The 15979-nt window shown below is 40.9% G+C and overlaps 1 protein-coding gene across 2 annotated transcripts in view; it reads left to right on the forward strand.

Moving 5' to 3' along the window:
• The window catches only part of LOC126213261 (zinc finger protein 492-like), a 103144-nt gene that overhangs the window by 52049 nt on the left and 35116 nt on the right, over nt 1-15979 (forward strand). For both annotated transcript variants that reach the window (XM_049940917.1, XM_049940918.1), the window contains exon 6: nt 14952-14989. In XM_049940917.1, the coding sequence (XP_049796874.1) occupies nt 14952-14989 (38 nt within the window). The remainder of the gene's footprint in view (nt 1-14951; nt 14990-15979) is intronic.

Genomic DNA, 15979 nt, shown 5'->3' on the forward strand with positions numbered 1-15979 from the left:
CTACGTAAATAGATGTGCCAGGCAGACGAAAGGAAGGTAAGACAGACAGTACTTAATTGAGACAAGCTGCTTTCAAATATGAAGTCCACTCAAAAGAAGTGTGTCAAAAAACATTGCTTGACATATTTTGCATCACCCAGCAATGAAAACTCTCTCTTCAACATAAACTGGAAAGTGGAGTGACCACTCCTGAAGATGGTTGAGGAAAATATTTGTGTAGGCCACATGTCATATCAAATGATGACAGGTCCCTGATTCAAGAACTCAGTTTGAGTTTCTCGAAGTAAGAATAAATCTTCGAAAGAATGTCTGTACCACAATCTCAATCTGTGCAGAAATTAATGATTCTTTATGATCACAGCTTCAGATGAGATACAAATGCACAACATAGAACTTAGTCAGTTGTCATACAAAAGCAGACTGAGCATACAAACTGCTAAAAAACAACACAGAAATGGCTACAAAGGAACAATATACAGGGTGATTCAAAAAGAATACCACAACTTTAGGAATTTAAAACTCTGCAACGACAAAAGGCAGAGCTAAGCACTATCTGTCGGTGAATTAAGGGAGCTATAAAGTTTCATTTAGTTGTACATTTGTTCGCTTGAGGCGCTGTTGACTAGGCGTCAGCGTCAGTTGATGCTAAGATGGCGACCGCTCAACAGAAAGCTTTTTGTGTTATTGAGTACGGCAGAAGTGAATCGATGACAGTTGTTCAGCGTGCATTTTGAACGAAGTATGGTGTTAAACCTCCTGATAGGTGGTGTATTAAACGTTGGTATAAACAGTTTACAGAGAATGGGTGTTTGTGCAAAGGGAAAAGTTCTTGACGGCCGAGAACGAGTGATGAAAATGTAGCACGCATCCAGCAAGCATTTGTTCGCAGCCCAGGAAAATCGACTCGCAGAGCTAGCAGAGAGGTGCAAATTCCACAATCAACTGTATGGAGAGGCACATTGGCACTTACCTGTCCATAACTACCTGAACGTCAACTACCCGAGCCGATGGATCGGCCGCCAGGCAGCCCTTGACAGAGCACTTCATCACTGGCCTCCAAGAAGCCCTGATCTTACCCCCTGCGATTTTTTCTTATGGGGGTATGTTAAGGATATGGTGTTTCGGCCACCTCTCCCAGCCACCATTGATGATTTGAAACGAGAAATAACAGCAGCTATCCAAACTGTTACGCCTGATATGCTACAGAGAGTGTGGAACGAGTTGGAGTATCGGGTTGATATTGCTCGAGTGTCTGGAGGAGGCCATATTGAACATCTCTGAACTTGTTTTTGAGTGAAAAAAAAAACCTTTTTAAATACTCTTTGTAGTGATGTATAACAGAAGGTTATATTATGTTTCTTTCATTAAATACACATTTTTAAAGTTGTGGTATTCTTTTTGAATCACCCTGTATATGTTACATGCGTGGACATACAACACGTTCTACTTTGTCATAAATTGGCACATTCCATGGTATTTTGCCAGAGACAGTTGCCGTCATGTAATTTCATGGTTCATGACTGGTACTTAACTAACACGGTAAATTTAGGGGATGGATCTGGTGCAAGGTGTGGTTCAGCCAAAATAGTTTCCTGTCTGATTAAATTTGTGATGCCTGAAAAGGGTATGGGACACAAACTAATTATATGGTCTGACCACCATGTTGGGCAGAACGATAACTGGAGAATTTTAGCACTTTATTTCTATCTGGTCAACTGCAAGTACTGTGTAAAAATACATAAAAAGTTTTTATGTTAGAGTGATAGTTTCCTGCCTTGTGACAGGAACTTTGCAGTGATTGAGGAAAGAAAGTGTCAAAAGTTATGGCTCCTTTAGAATGGAAGCATGTCATTGCTTAGGCCACTGTAGAACCTTCGAAGTTGACCATAAAGGAGATGATGGAAGACAAGGGCATCGGATCTGTTGAGCTGGTTCACAAAATGCCACCTACTTTGAAAATTACTGCTGTGCTCTGGTTGAAGCTAAGCAGTGATGATTCTCAAGGCATAAGCGGTTTCATCCATGTGAAAGACATTGTATTGTGAAACATGTTTTTGAACTTGAAGTAAAAGAAATTCTATTGGATTTTGGTTTTTGGTTGCTCTACAATGGGGTACTGAATCTTGTAAGGAGAAGAAAGTCAATCTATTGGATGTGATGAAATACAGGGAATCAAAATCCAGGCATTTTATGAAAACATTCAGTGTGCGAACTGAGTGTAATGTGCCAGCTTTGGGCTCAACTTCAAAACAAACTCATGTTCTATTACTTATTTAAGACCAAAGCAATCAGTTTACTATAAATATTAATTTGTATCTTGATATAATTTTTTTATTTAAAACTTTGAGACTCTAGGCAACCTTATAGTTCTAGTAGAGTGTGATATACAGCAATGCTGTATATCAGTTGCTATACACTTTTTTTTCCATTTTAATAGTTATGTATTTTCTAAAACCTATCCTTAGTGCAATTTTAAAAAGCACAACCAACGATTTTCAACAGTCTGCATCTGCAAACAATAAATATCTGCTATTACATTTTTATTAACAGTTTTTGTCGATATCCTAAAAACTTGGAAATATACCATACAGCGTTATTCATGCACATGTTTCATTTTGCTATGATTATGTACATCTATCAGGTGACACTAATTGAGAATATGATTGATTGGTACCTTCTTCCAGCCACTAGGAAACTTCCATGGGCTCAGAGATGTTTGATATGCTGCAGTTAGAGAAGGAACAAGTTAAGTGTAATATGAGTGGTATTGTACAGCCATCTCATATTGCCCAGGTGCCTTTTCTCTATTAAGTGAGTACACAGTATAAAATCAGCAAAAATTGATCATCTCAGAATCTGTCATTATGATGTTTATGCCGGTACTGAAAGGAGGAACTCCATTATGATATTCCACAATGAAATAGATTTGAAAGAGAAAATTGAATATTTGGCCTTGTGTCTATTATCTTCAGTTTGTATGCCAATAGGGCAACTGATAGTGATTTCAGTCCAGCTACTGACACTGTGTGCTGATTGCTTACTGTGAAAATTCAATCAAGATGTGTAATCTTAATGCTTTGAAATTGGTCCTATGATGTACTGAGTTTCAGGGTAGTGAACAGAGCTGATTTCAGAATGTCTCTCTACAGTCCCATGCATGGGTCAAGGCCATCTACCACTGAGTATCTACCCTGTTAAAACCACCTGTCAGTCAAGCAACATCTAAAAGTATGAAGTTAGGCATATCTTGTAATAGTTAATGTATACTTAAACAAGTTGTTTAAACGAATTTAAATGCAATGACAACTAAATAAGGAAATGTAAACACAGTGACAAAGTTAAGTTGAATGGTGTACTGTCAATGTAAGACACAAAAATAGAAATGGCCATCCTTAAAATCATTAAATTGAATTATATAGGATCACATAGCAAGGTTAAACACGTTAGATTGAACATAATGCAGTTCAATTATGTGAATAATTATGAATATTTGACAGATTCCCCAGTTACATAAGCTAATGTGAAATCGGAACTAAGTCCAGCTGGGTATTAATCATCAGTGATGCTTTGTCACTGTCAATCAAAGTTCATTACAAAACAGAACTATCAGTTGCGCAAAGTGAGAGTTCGTCAGTCACAAAAACATACAACAATTTAATGGAATGAGAAAATGCCAAAATCCTCATGTATTGCTCAAAATCTTATCATCTATACAATTTTAGAGAGCTGAAATGACACAACTGGTTGGCTGCCCAGAGACTTTGGTTCAACTACTGTGAAAACCTATGCAGACTTAACAGTAACAGTTCACCGGCCCAGACTATGCGAGAAACACACATACATTACCAAAGACCATGAGGCACAGCAGCACTGTTTATTTAAAACCTCAAGAAACCATACCATGCTAGTCATTCTCAAAACATCTTACAAAACTTAATTAAAATAAGTGATTGAAAGTACATTGTTCTTATTGAAACTAATCAACTTGAAATAAACAGCTTCCCATACTGGTCACTTTGGAAGCTTACCAAACATTCTAAGATAAATATTAACATTAAATATCAGTAAAAACATGATAAACAGCCATCATATGCAACTGTTAAAATAAGTCAATACAAGGAAATATTACTATAGAAATGAGTTTGTCATATCAGATGAGATCATAATTTCCTGCTCATTTACATAGTGCTTTAAGGTACTATGTAGCACATACCAAATTCGAAGTACAACCAGTTGAACTGGACCCATCTTGATCACACTGCATAATAGTTAATTTGTCAAAAATACCTGAACACAAATTCACTAAGGATGAGGGATTTAATTTGATTTTGGCAGAGAAGCTAAGACAGCTTTGGTCTAACCTGGCACCGAAACAGTTTATTGTGCAGTATTGCTTGCTGTATATCTAGTAAAGCCAACCAGTGCCCTTAGATAGTGCAAGGAGTCTCTCTACCCATAATTTGTTAGACACAATTTATTCACTTCTAGTTTCACTGAAAATTCTGTCTCTTTGCTCTCCAATGTCATGCATTGGAAGATTAGGTGTGATGCAGTTTCTTCACTCTCATCACAGATGCTACATTTATGGTCTTCTTCCATTATACCCATTGTATGTAGGTGTTTTTTTAAAAATTCCCATGAGTGGTCATCAGTCCAAACATGAGTTTAATCTCTTTCCTCTTCGAGCCCAGGGTTACAGAGCATCTTTTAAAGCTCAACTTTGGCATCGTTACCTTACCATGTTCTTGCTTATAGACCTTGGTCTAGTATTCTATGTGCTTCTTCTAAGCCAGTTCCATAGTTCGTTTGATCATAGCATTGGTGATTATCAGAACAGGTACCGGTCCACTGAATGGAGTCTTTGCCCCCATCCTGGCCAATCTGTCAGCTTCTTTATTGCCACTGATCCCTGAGTGACCAAGGACCCATATTAAGTTTCTGCTATTGAATCCCCTAACTCCACCAAAGCCCTGTGACATTCTGCAATAATAATATATTGTGCTGCAGGAGCTCCCAATAATTTCAGGGCTACCTTGCTGTCTGAATAGATGTAGATGCTATGGTCCTTGTAGCACCTACACTCCTGGAAATTGAAATAAGAACACCGTGAATTCATTGTCCCAGGAAGGGGAAACTTTATTGACACATTCCTGGGGTCAGATACATCACATGATCACACTGACAGAACCACAGGCACATAGACACAGGCAACAGAGCATGCACAATGTCGGCACTAGTACAGTGTATATCCACCTTTCACAGCAATGCAGGCTGCTATTCTCCCATGGAGACGATCGTAGAGATGCTGGATGTAGTCCTGTGGAACGGCTTGCCATGCCATTTCCACCTGGCGCCTCAGTTGGACCAGCGTTCGTGCTGGACGTGCAGACCGCGTGAGACGACGCTTCATCCAGTCCCAAACATGCTAAATGGGGGACAGATCCGGAGATCTTGCTGGCCAGGGTAGTTGACTTCTAGAGCACCTTCTAGAGCACGTTGGGTGGCACGGGATACATGCGGACGTGCATTGTCCTGTTGGAACAGCAAGTTCCCTTTCCGGTCTAGGAATGGTAGAACGATGGGTTCGATGACGGTTTGGATGTACCGTGCACTATTCAGTGTCCCCTCGACGATCACCAGTGGTGTACGGCCAGTGTAGGAGATCGCTCCCCACACCATGATGCCGGGTGTTGGCCCTGTGTGCCTCGGTCGTATGCAGTCCTGATTGTGGCGCTCACCTGCACGGCGCCAAACACACATACGACCATCATCGGCACCAAGGCAGAAGCGACTCTCATCGCTGAAGACGACACATCTCCATTCGTCCCTCCATTCACGCCTGTCGCGACACCACTGGAGGCGGGCTGCACGATGTTGGGGCGTGAGCGGAAGACGGCCTAACGGTGTGCGGGACCGTAGCCCAGCTTCATGGAGACTGTTGCGAATGGTCCTCGCCGATACCCCAGGAGCAACAGTGTCCCTAATTTGCTGGGCAGTGGCGGTGCGGTCCCCTACGGCACTGCGTAGGATCCTACGGTCTTGGCGTGCATCCGTGCGTCGCTGCAGTCCGGTCCCAGGTCGACGGGCACGTGCACCTTCCGCCGACCACTGGCGACAACATCGATGTACTGTGGAGACCTCACGCCCCACGTGTTGAGCAATTCGGCGGTACGTCCACCCGGCCTCCCGCATGCCCACTATACGCCTTCCCTCAAAGTCCGTCAACTGCACATACGGTTCACGTCCACGCTGTCGCGGCATGCTACCAGTGTTAAAGACTGCGATGGAGCTCCGTATGCCACGGCAAACTGGCTGACACTGACGGCGGCGGTGCACAAATGCTGCGCAGCTTGCGCCATTCGACGGCCAACACCGCGGTTCCTGGTGTGTCCGCTGTGCCGTGCGTGTGATCATTGCTTGTACAGCCCTCTCGCAGTGTCCGGAGCAAGTATGGTGGGTCTGACACACCGGTGTCAATGTGTTCTTTTTTCCATTTCCAGGAGTGTATATATATTCTCCTCCACACACGCCTTGATTGCAGTAATTTCAGCTTGGAATACCGAGGCCAGTTTTCCTAGAGAGATGATGCCCTCCAGTTTTGGCTGAACCCTGTACACCCCGCCCCCAGCGCCTTGGTCTGATTTTGACGCATCAGTGAACCAGACAGTGTCCTCTGCATGGTGTCAAACTGTTTTCCCACTGCTCCCTGCTTCCAATTATTGTATTGTAAGGCTTGTTGAAGCAGTTGGGAGTTGTTATATAGTCAGGCGGCATTTCTCAAGCCATTCCTATATTTGCCTCACTATTTTAGTGTGTGTGTGTCTAGATATCCCAATGTGATCCAGTTTTTACCAGTTTTGAGTGTGTATGCACCAGCTGCTACCTTCATCTTAACCCAAAGATGTAGTGGAGGCATGTCCAGCATGACTTACATCCCAGTGGTTGGTGTGCTACTAATTCTGCCTGTTGTGGCAAAGCAGGCCAGTTTGTGCACCTTAGCAAGCTCCTTAGCTGCAGCCTGCTGTTGTACATTCTTCCACGACACTACGGCCCCATAGGAGATCCTAAGTCTAACCACTGTTGTGTGTGTCCAGTGCATACATCAGGATCTTAGGCCCCAGTTTTTGCCACAAGGCCTTCTGGTACTCACTAGAGTACAATTTGCCTTGGAGCAGATGCTCTTAATGTGAAGGGTCCATGTTAGTTTCTCATCTAAGATTATCTCTAGATATTTCACTATCCCCTTCACAGATGTTTCATCAAAAAGCTTTAGATGTGCTGCTTCGTGATTGGTACCACAACAGTCTTGTTAGGATTAACGTTTAAGTCCTATGTAATGTACCAGTCTTGCACAATATCCAGTGCACCTTGTGCCATATTCCTAACCGTGTCAGCAAATTTGCCGGGTATTACTATGACAAGGTCATCTGCGTATCCGTGGCAAAAGCATTGTCTGTAATTTAATTCCTCAATGAGTCCATTCTCCAGTAGATTCCACAATAAAGTGGACAAAACTCCTTGTGGACAACCTCTAGTGGTGTTAATTACTATTTTTTCATTCATCATGTGGCCTCTACCCTCCTTCCACTAAGCATGGCCCTAGTCCACCTACATATAGTGGTCACTAGGTCATGCACCTCTGTTGACCTAACCATGGAATCAAAGGTTGTGTTACTAAAAGCCCCCTTGATGCCCAGGAAGATGCAGAGGGCTGTTTCTTGAAAGGAAAGTGCTTTCTCCACCCTCCCAACAAATAGTTGGAGAGCTGTCTCACTTGATTTACCTGATTATGTGTGTTAGTTTGAATGTAGAGGAGCCCTAGTTAGCCTCCTGTCCCCAGCATGTACATTAACTCAACTGATTGCTCTCATATCCTTGGCCTTCGTATGATCAATTCTCCCTGGCTTTGGAATAAAGACAACCTTCACTGCCCTCCAGGCATTGGGAATGACTCCCACTGCTAGGCTAACCCGGAATAACGTGCAGAGGACTCTCATAAGATTGTCTCCTATTTGTTTTAAGAGAGCTGAAACGGTTCCATCTGGACCAGGTGACTTGACCGATTAGAATGTTGCCACCGCCCATAGGATTTTACTGAAATTGACACACTCCTTAGCTGATTCCCAGTCCTCTCTTTGAGTGCCTCAGAACTATTGTCTTTCAGGGCTCGCGTTCTGCTCTATGTTATCCACCCGAGCATATTGAGGAAAATGAGTTTTGAGGAGCAGTTCCAGTGTCTCATGTGCTGTCTCTGTATTTTCCCCATCGTCCTTCCTCAATTAACCTCCTGGATTAGTTGGTACTCTGGTGAGGATTTTGTGAAGCCTGGCTTGAGATAAGTACCTTCCCATGCTGGTCGCTTTAGAACCTTACGAAACATTCTGAGATAAATACTACACTGCTGGCCACCGTAAATGCAACACCCTGAAGGAAGCATCCGAATCAAGTGAAATTTACACCATGAGTTTGCAGCGATGAGATATGCAACTGATTAGAATTTCAGCGCAGACGCACATCACGTGCGTCTGTGGCGCCACTTCATAGCGCCATTTAACGCTTGGCGATTTCGACGAGTGTACGTTCGGCACGTGTGTTTACCTTGTGGTTGTTTCACAAGACGATCAGTTATGATTCGTAGACAACAGCGAACATCTTTTGATCAAGTATCCAAGTTCGACAGAGGAAGGATAGTGGCTTACCGAGATCATGCATTATCATACAGAGAAATCGCTAGGCGTGTTGGACGAAACCAAACAACTGTAATGCGGATATGTGACCGTTGGATGCAGGAGGGTACGACGGACAGGCGTAGTCGATCGCATTCACCTTGGTGCACCACTGCACGTGCTGATAGGCAAATTGTGCGCATGGCAGTGACGGATCGCTCAGTGACATCCCGAACCATGGCACAGCACATTGCGTCTGTAACGCATCATCCAGTGTCTGCGCGTACCATTCGACGCCGTTTACAGCAGAGTGGTCTGTCCGCAAGACGTCCATTGCTTCGTCTACCATTGACGCAAAACCACAGACGTCTCCGTCGCCAATGGTGTGATGACAGACGGATGTGGACGGCAGAATGGAATGACGTTGTCTTTACTGACGAGGCACGCTTCTGTCTGCAGCACCATGATGGTCGGATTCGAGTGTGGAGACACCGTGGAGAGAGGATGCTGGACAGCTGCATTATGCACCGCCACACTGGTCTTGCACCGGGTATTATGGTATGGGGCGGTATTGGATATTACTCTCGCACGCCTCTAGTACGCATTGCTGGTACTTCAAGTAGCCGGCGCTACATATCCGAGGTGCTGGAGCCAGTTGTCCTTCCTTACCTTCAGGGCTCAGCCACAGCCATATTTCAACAGGATAATGCGCGACCACACGTGGCACGCATTGTCCAAAGGTTCTTCGTCAATAACCAGATTGAATTGCTTCCCTGGTCGGCTCGCTCTCCGGATCTTTCGCCGATAGAAAACATGTGGTCCATGGTTGCTCAAACGAGTGACCCAGATTACATCCCCAGCTGCCACACCAGATGATCTTTGGCAACGTGTGGAAGCTGCTTGGGCTGCTGTACCCCAGGAACACATCCAACGTCTCTTTGACTCAATGCCGAGACGTGTGGCAGCGGTGATCTCCAACAATGGCGGCTACTGATTCTGGCAGGAACCACATGTCACAGACGTCTGTAAACGTAATCATTTGATACTTGGTCAACATGTTATCTACAAAATAAATTTTGTTGTGCTACCTCTTGTCTTTCTTGGTGTTGCATTTACGGTGGCCAGCAGTGTACATTAATTATCAGTTAAAACATGATAAATTGCCATCATATGCAACTGTTACAGTAATTAAATACAAGGAAATATTTTTATACAAACAAACTTGTCATATCAGGTGAGATTGTAATTTCCTGCTCATTTACATGGTGCTTTAGGTTACTACATAGCACTTACCAAGTTTGAATTACAACCAACTGAACTTGACACATCTTGATCACACTGCATAATAGTTAATTTGTCAAAAAAGTATCTAATACACGTTTGATAAGGATAAGGGTGTAGTGTAAAATAAGCTGTCTTTTGGTGTATGGAATTGTGGAGTACATTTAGCTCTGGTCAAATTAATTGAGTAGTTCTAATCAAATTGTAGATACCCTGGATCCAGTTGAGTTCCAGTCAAACTATGTATTCACTGTACAGTTTGATGTATTGTTTATGCTTGTGGCAATTTTGGCTTACATGTAGTACTATTTAGCATTATTGTAATCAGTGTTTATAAAATTAATGAAAAACTATACAGGGCTCTATTTATCTCCTGAAGATGGGCTGCACAGTTTGAAATAGTACTGTTGAATTCAATTTTAGTGTTTTTCTGTATAATATTTGTGAATAATATTTTATAGCTGGAAAGTGACAAATTAGCAGTTGGCTATGCATCTGATTTTTTGAGATATCAGTCAGCAGAGTTAGAATCTTTGATTTGTTGCATCCTTTGTTTATTGCTGTCCCTCACTAATTTTGGCCGCATTCATCTTTTGTTTGTGAATGAGTTTATGATTATGTTTAAATGTGTGACAAAAATTCTACTTGCCATCATAGCACTGACCTTGGGAAAGTCCTAAAATTGCTTAAAGATTAAAGTGCAAAAGTTACATGGATGTGAATTTAAATACTTCCTCACAGTTGTCGGCCTTTTCTCACAGGAAAGTAACCCCGATGGATAGTAGGTTATGGGCATTTCTCTTGACTTAGAAGGAACATAGTTCACCAGAGCAAAATATTAAATGTATAGATTTTCATGTTTCAATGTTAAATGGGAAATGTTCAGTGTCAATCAATCCTGTGCATTTGATGGTAGATTCACATTACTATCTCACGTATAATTTTTGAAAGTTTGAATGCATGATGGATTTTCAGTTACCTTCATTATTTGTTCAAATTAATTTCCAGTGGGGCTTACAAAGACTTGATACCATATATTGCAGTTTATAAAATTCATTTGTTTCTTCAAAAAATTGCCTCCAAAATTGAGGTGTGTTATACTCAAATTTAATATAACAAGTCCAGTATTCCAGTCAAAATTCCCGGTTGCCTTAAAAATGGCCATATATTCAATGCAGCAGGAAATCTATTTCTATCTAGTAACATTGGATTCAATTGGCAGAAGAAATGCACCAGTGCAATGAACATGTTACAGGGATTCACAAGCTTTGTTGAGATGTTTCTCTTGGAACACCAGCTGATTGCGTACAAATCATTCTGTCCTTCCTGCTCTCTCTTCAGGGATGACCTGATCTTGGCTTATTGGTTACTGTTGTTCCATGTTTTTGCTATTGACTGTGCTCACTTGTTTGTGGTTGTGATATGCCATAGTCCCTAGAAGTACTCCCAATCTTGAAGACATGTAAAACAGCTTGTCTCACATCAAGCGAGTGTTCTGTTTTGCTATACTTCTAGTTCTCTGCAAGAAAACAATCACTGAGTGAATACCTCAGTCATAGTAGTTACTGGATACCATACCATCAAGGCAAGTTACAAACTTTCGAGCTAAAGGAATACATATGTACATTGTTGTTGTATGATCTTATTTGTTCACTAGATATGTAACCACAGCAGTGTGCAGCTCTTGATGGAGTGACACTTGAATGCATTGCTCTTTTGTTACTGCATGCAAGCAGTACTGACAGCATAACAACACCACTGCAAAATATTTCTAATCACTGCTGTAGCCTAACAAAACACTCCAAATACTGTTATCTGCATATTTGCAGAGACTCTTTGAGCTGCTTGCTGCAACTTGTTTGCAGTACATATACGATCGCTATGCATTACTGAGAAGGTACTACAAACATGGAAAAAAAAATTTTTCCTGATCAATTACAGGCCAGCTAAGGTTTTACATTTATTTATGCTATTACTTCTTCTGTACACATTTTTCTTTCCATGCACCTGACGTTCAGTTTCTATCTTGCCTTTTTGGAACTGTTATGCTGTGGAGAATTTACCAACTCAATCCTGTTTCTGTATTTGGTTTGGTTTTAAATATCTTGCTAATTTATACAAGTTTCTTGTAGGTCTTTGTGCACTCTTGTAAGGCATTGAGATTTTTAATGGTTTTAGTACTGCTACACAGTTTTTCTTTTCAGTATGCTAAGACTCATTAACCTTGTATGCCAAATTTTGTCTCCAGTTATTTTCCTACATATTTATCTATACTTTGTATTGTTTCTGAATTTAAATGTTAGTGGTGGTATTCTGTTTCCTAATATCTTTTCTTTTTCGTAATTTTCACTATCTTTTGTTGATTCTAAAATTAGTATTTGTGATACAGATGTGTATTCTGTGTGATACAGATGTGTATTTTGGCCAAATGACTACCTTGCAAGTTGGAGGTTCTGCAATTTTGGAGAATGAATTTTTACTATAAACATCTTCTGTTATCTGAAATTCAGAGTCCATCTTTTATAGTCTTCCTCTTGTGGTTCCAGTTTCCCCACCATTTGGCTACATGACTTCTCATAGATCCTTAAATTTGTCTTCCCCTGACCCTCCCACACTTCGTATTTGATAGGGATGTTGCAGTCCTGTAGTTACCCATTACTGCTTCACTGCTGCTTATCAGAGGAGACGAGTAGTCATGCTTTTCCTACTGTTTTTATTTCTCTCTGTTCTGTGGTTTCTCTACATTGTCAGCATTGCTAAATTATCTACAAAATTTGAACAAACAATTTTGAAATTATCAATTTTCTAACCAAGTAGTATTCAGCTTCTGGTAGTAGATTCTGACAACTGCTCCATCTGTTCAGTATTCACTTTTCTAGTATAGTCTGAAAGAAGAATGGAGTTCGTACATTGCCTTGGCTATAGTCTGTTCTTATCTCAAATGAGGCTGTAGTTCTTTTAAGAAGACCCGTGTTGTCTTCTGTATTTCAGATTCTTTAAGAATTTTTAAATAAAGCAGTCTTGCTTTATAGTCATAGGCCTTCTAAAATGTTACAGATGTATTCCAATAGTATTTTGCTCCTTTAGTCCTCTATCAATTTGGCCTTCACAGGACCATCCTGTCCTAAGCCATCTCTGATATATCTTGTATTTTAGAATTCTGCTGTTGTCTCCTTGAACTTTTCATGGAATTTCATTGAATCTTATGTGAACATGGTTATCAGTTATTCTAGGCCAGCAATCTTACTTTTATTATTCAGTGGTAATGGTCAATTTCAACAGGTATCTATGTCTGACTCTGGAATTCATCATCTTTTTGGAATTGTGCTTTGTTACTGGCACACAAGCTGTCTGATATTCTCAAATCATATTATTGTTGTCCTCGTATCTTTTTAGTGGTGTATGCTAAATGTCTTTTTCTTTGCAGTTTCCCTTTTTTCTTACATCTAGTCAGGCAGACATTCATAAATGAAAACATTTTCTACCAGGACTGATATGGAATGTACTTATTCAAAATTAATTTGGCAGTTGTACAATTCTCAAGTGGTAGCTCAGTGGGATGTCTGAATCCTTTATAATTCCTTTTGAGGTAATACTTTCCTTGTGTTAACCATGTTTACAAATTCAATTTTCTTTACAAGATGGGAGTCTTTGTAATCTGTATGCCTAGAAATTGGTAGTACTTCATGTACTAATTTCTATCAAAGTCATGTCATACTGCACATCTTAATATCCAGTCCCCAAGCACTAAGCATGACTTTAATAACACTGACTTAGTTCATAGTAAGCTGTCACTTGAGAATGGCATAACAGTCAAAATTCCAGTTGTGAATAAATTCATTTAATAGCAGTTTAGGCAGATAATGTTCTAATCTCCATTCTGTGCCAGTCTGAGGATAAAAGTTAAATAAAATCTGTATGTTTTTCTCTGGAACTTCATCAGATGCTTCTCAACATTGTTCTGAGGACTGTTTTACCTTCTGCATTGTTATCCTGATCTATTGGTGCATGTGCATTAATTATTGTGTACCTTTCACCTAAATATTGAATTATTGCAGGGAGAGAGACTTCTGGAGGTAATGAAGAATTTGGATTTTGGATTGTTTGGGGGAAGAGGCAAAACAGCGAGGTCATTGGTCTAATCGGATTAGGAAAGGATGGGGAAGGAAGTCGGCCATGCCCTTTCAAAGGAACCATCCCAGCATTTGCCTGGAAAACCTAAATCTGGATGGTCGGGCGTGGGATTGAACCGTTGTCCTCCCAAAAAATTTGGTACCGTTTGCAACATAATTGCCATTTATGAATGCAGAGCCTAGTTCTGTAGTAGTTTCGCGAATTTCTTTCCTGTGTTCTCCGTGAAGAATCTACAGTTCTCTGATTGTGGTATTTCTTCATCTGTGAATGTGATATTTTGTAGTGCCAATTTTAACTTGTCCATTTACAATGTGTGAAACTATTTTGAGTTTGCCAATATTTATTAATGTTTGTATATTTAATGGTCCAAGCCTGTATGTAGTTCAGGTGTGAACTTAAGGTTGGGTTTAGGAGTCACTCCTCACCTCTGCAAGTTTGTCTGGGCTGCCCAGAGCACAAAGGTCCAAATGTGTCACTTACGATGATGGATTCATCTGTCATTGCATGGCAGTTTTCATAACGGAAAAAAGTGAAAGAAAATTTTACACAAAGTGTAAGTGCATAACAGATTAAAGATGTTATTGGTCACTTTCCTTTGTGAAGTATCTAGTAGAAAGTATGGCTACAACCAAATTACTGGCTTGTGTAGTTATTTACAGTACTGAAGACAGTGAGAAAATGGAGAATGAATTCTTACTAACATTCTGTTTCATTAACTGCAAGAGTTTATCATGTCCTCTTTAATGATATTTTCAAGCCTAACTTACAGCATTTTGTGGACCAATCACATGTTGGTGGGCGTTAATAGAATTCTATGTATTTACTGTCTCATCAGTTGTAAATCACTGGCCATTTCTTCAAATATTTCAGGTGGAAACCTCAACGAGATATGCATCTGATAGTGCAAGGTAAGTTTTCATAATTCACTGCAGAACTATTTCAGAAATATAAATTTTAGTTTATTAATTGTAAGAGTACTTCAGTTATAAAATGCACTACTGTAATGATTCATTAATACTATTCTTTGCAACAACCATTATGTGACTATTCCTAGATAAATAGAGCAAATGTCTGATATCCATACAGGAAAATAAAAGTTCAGGTGGCATATCAGCAGCTGTATTGTGTTTAATGCAGAATGCCACATGAAATCACTGAAATTCATCTTGATGGGCACAAGCTAATATCATACTGCAGTAGAACAAGTTAGAAGAAAGGGTGAATTGCTATATATCCAAAAATTGGAGCTGATTCCCAGCCTTTCAGATTAATGAATATAGTGTTGAACACCTCTCTCAATGGGGTGCCGCAGTGGTGCTCAGGTAACGCACAAGCTTGCAGTGGTTTACAGGCCACCATCATGAAGAAACGTAAGTAGCTGGTGCGACTTTCAGTAAGGCTGTGAAGACTTAACTGGTGAATCCTCATTTTCTTTGTTTCTCCTTCGTCCTGGTGTGTTCCTGAAGGCTGTCCCATTCGTTAGACACATTACAGGTGACAAAGTAATGCATAATTGGCAGCTCCAATTCAGTGGGTAGGGTTCTCATGTACCCTCTGATACAGGTCAGGCCCAGAAGGGTGAGTGCCTGAGCTGTTACCTTCCCAAATGCCAATTGGTCCCTCTGTCAGGAGTTTGGGGGGTGTGACCTGAGGTGCGAACAATCATTTACGGTGGGTGAAGCCCCCTCTGAGGGGGTTCCCAGTTGGAAAGAGCATGCCATTGGAGATGTTGGCAATCATGGGGGATTCTTTTGCAATGTATCAATCACCATCTTAACGTGTGTCTACTAAACATAAACAGAATGAGGCTATAGATTTGAAGGCCCTCCCAAATGCACCTTGGTTCCTCATGGTATCACACACCGAAGAGGGTCATTTCTTTGGTACAGTTAATGCAT

Source organism: Schistocerca nitens, chromosome 11 (assembly GCF_023898315.1).
Source record: "Schistocerca nitens isolate TAMUIC-IGC-003100 chromosome 11, iqSchNite1.1, whole genome shotgun sequence".
Taxonomy (NCBI): domain Eukaryota; kingdom Metazoa; phylum Arthropoda; class Insecta; order Orthoptera; family Acrididae; genus Schistocerca; species Schistocerca nitens.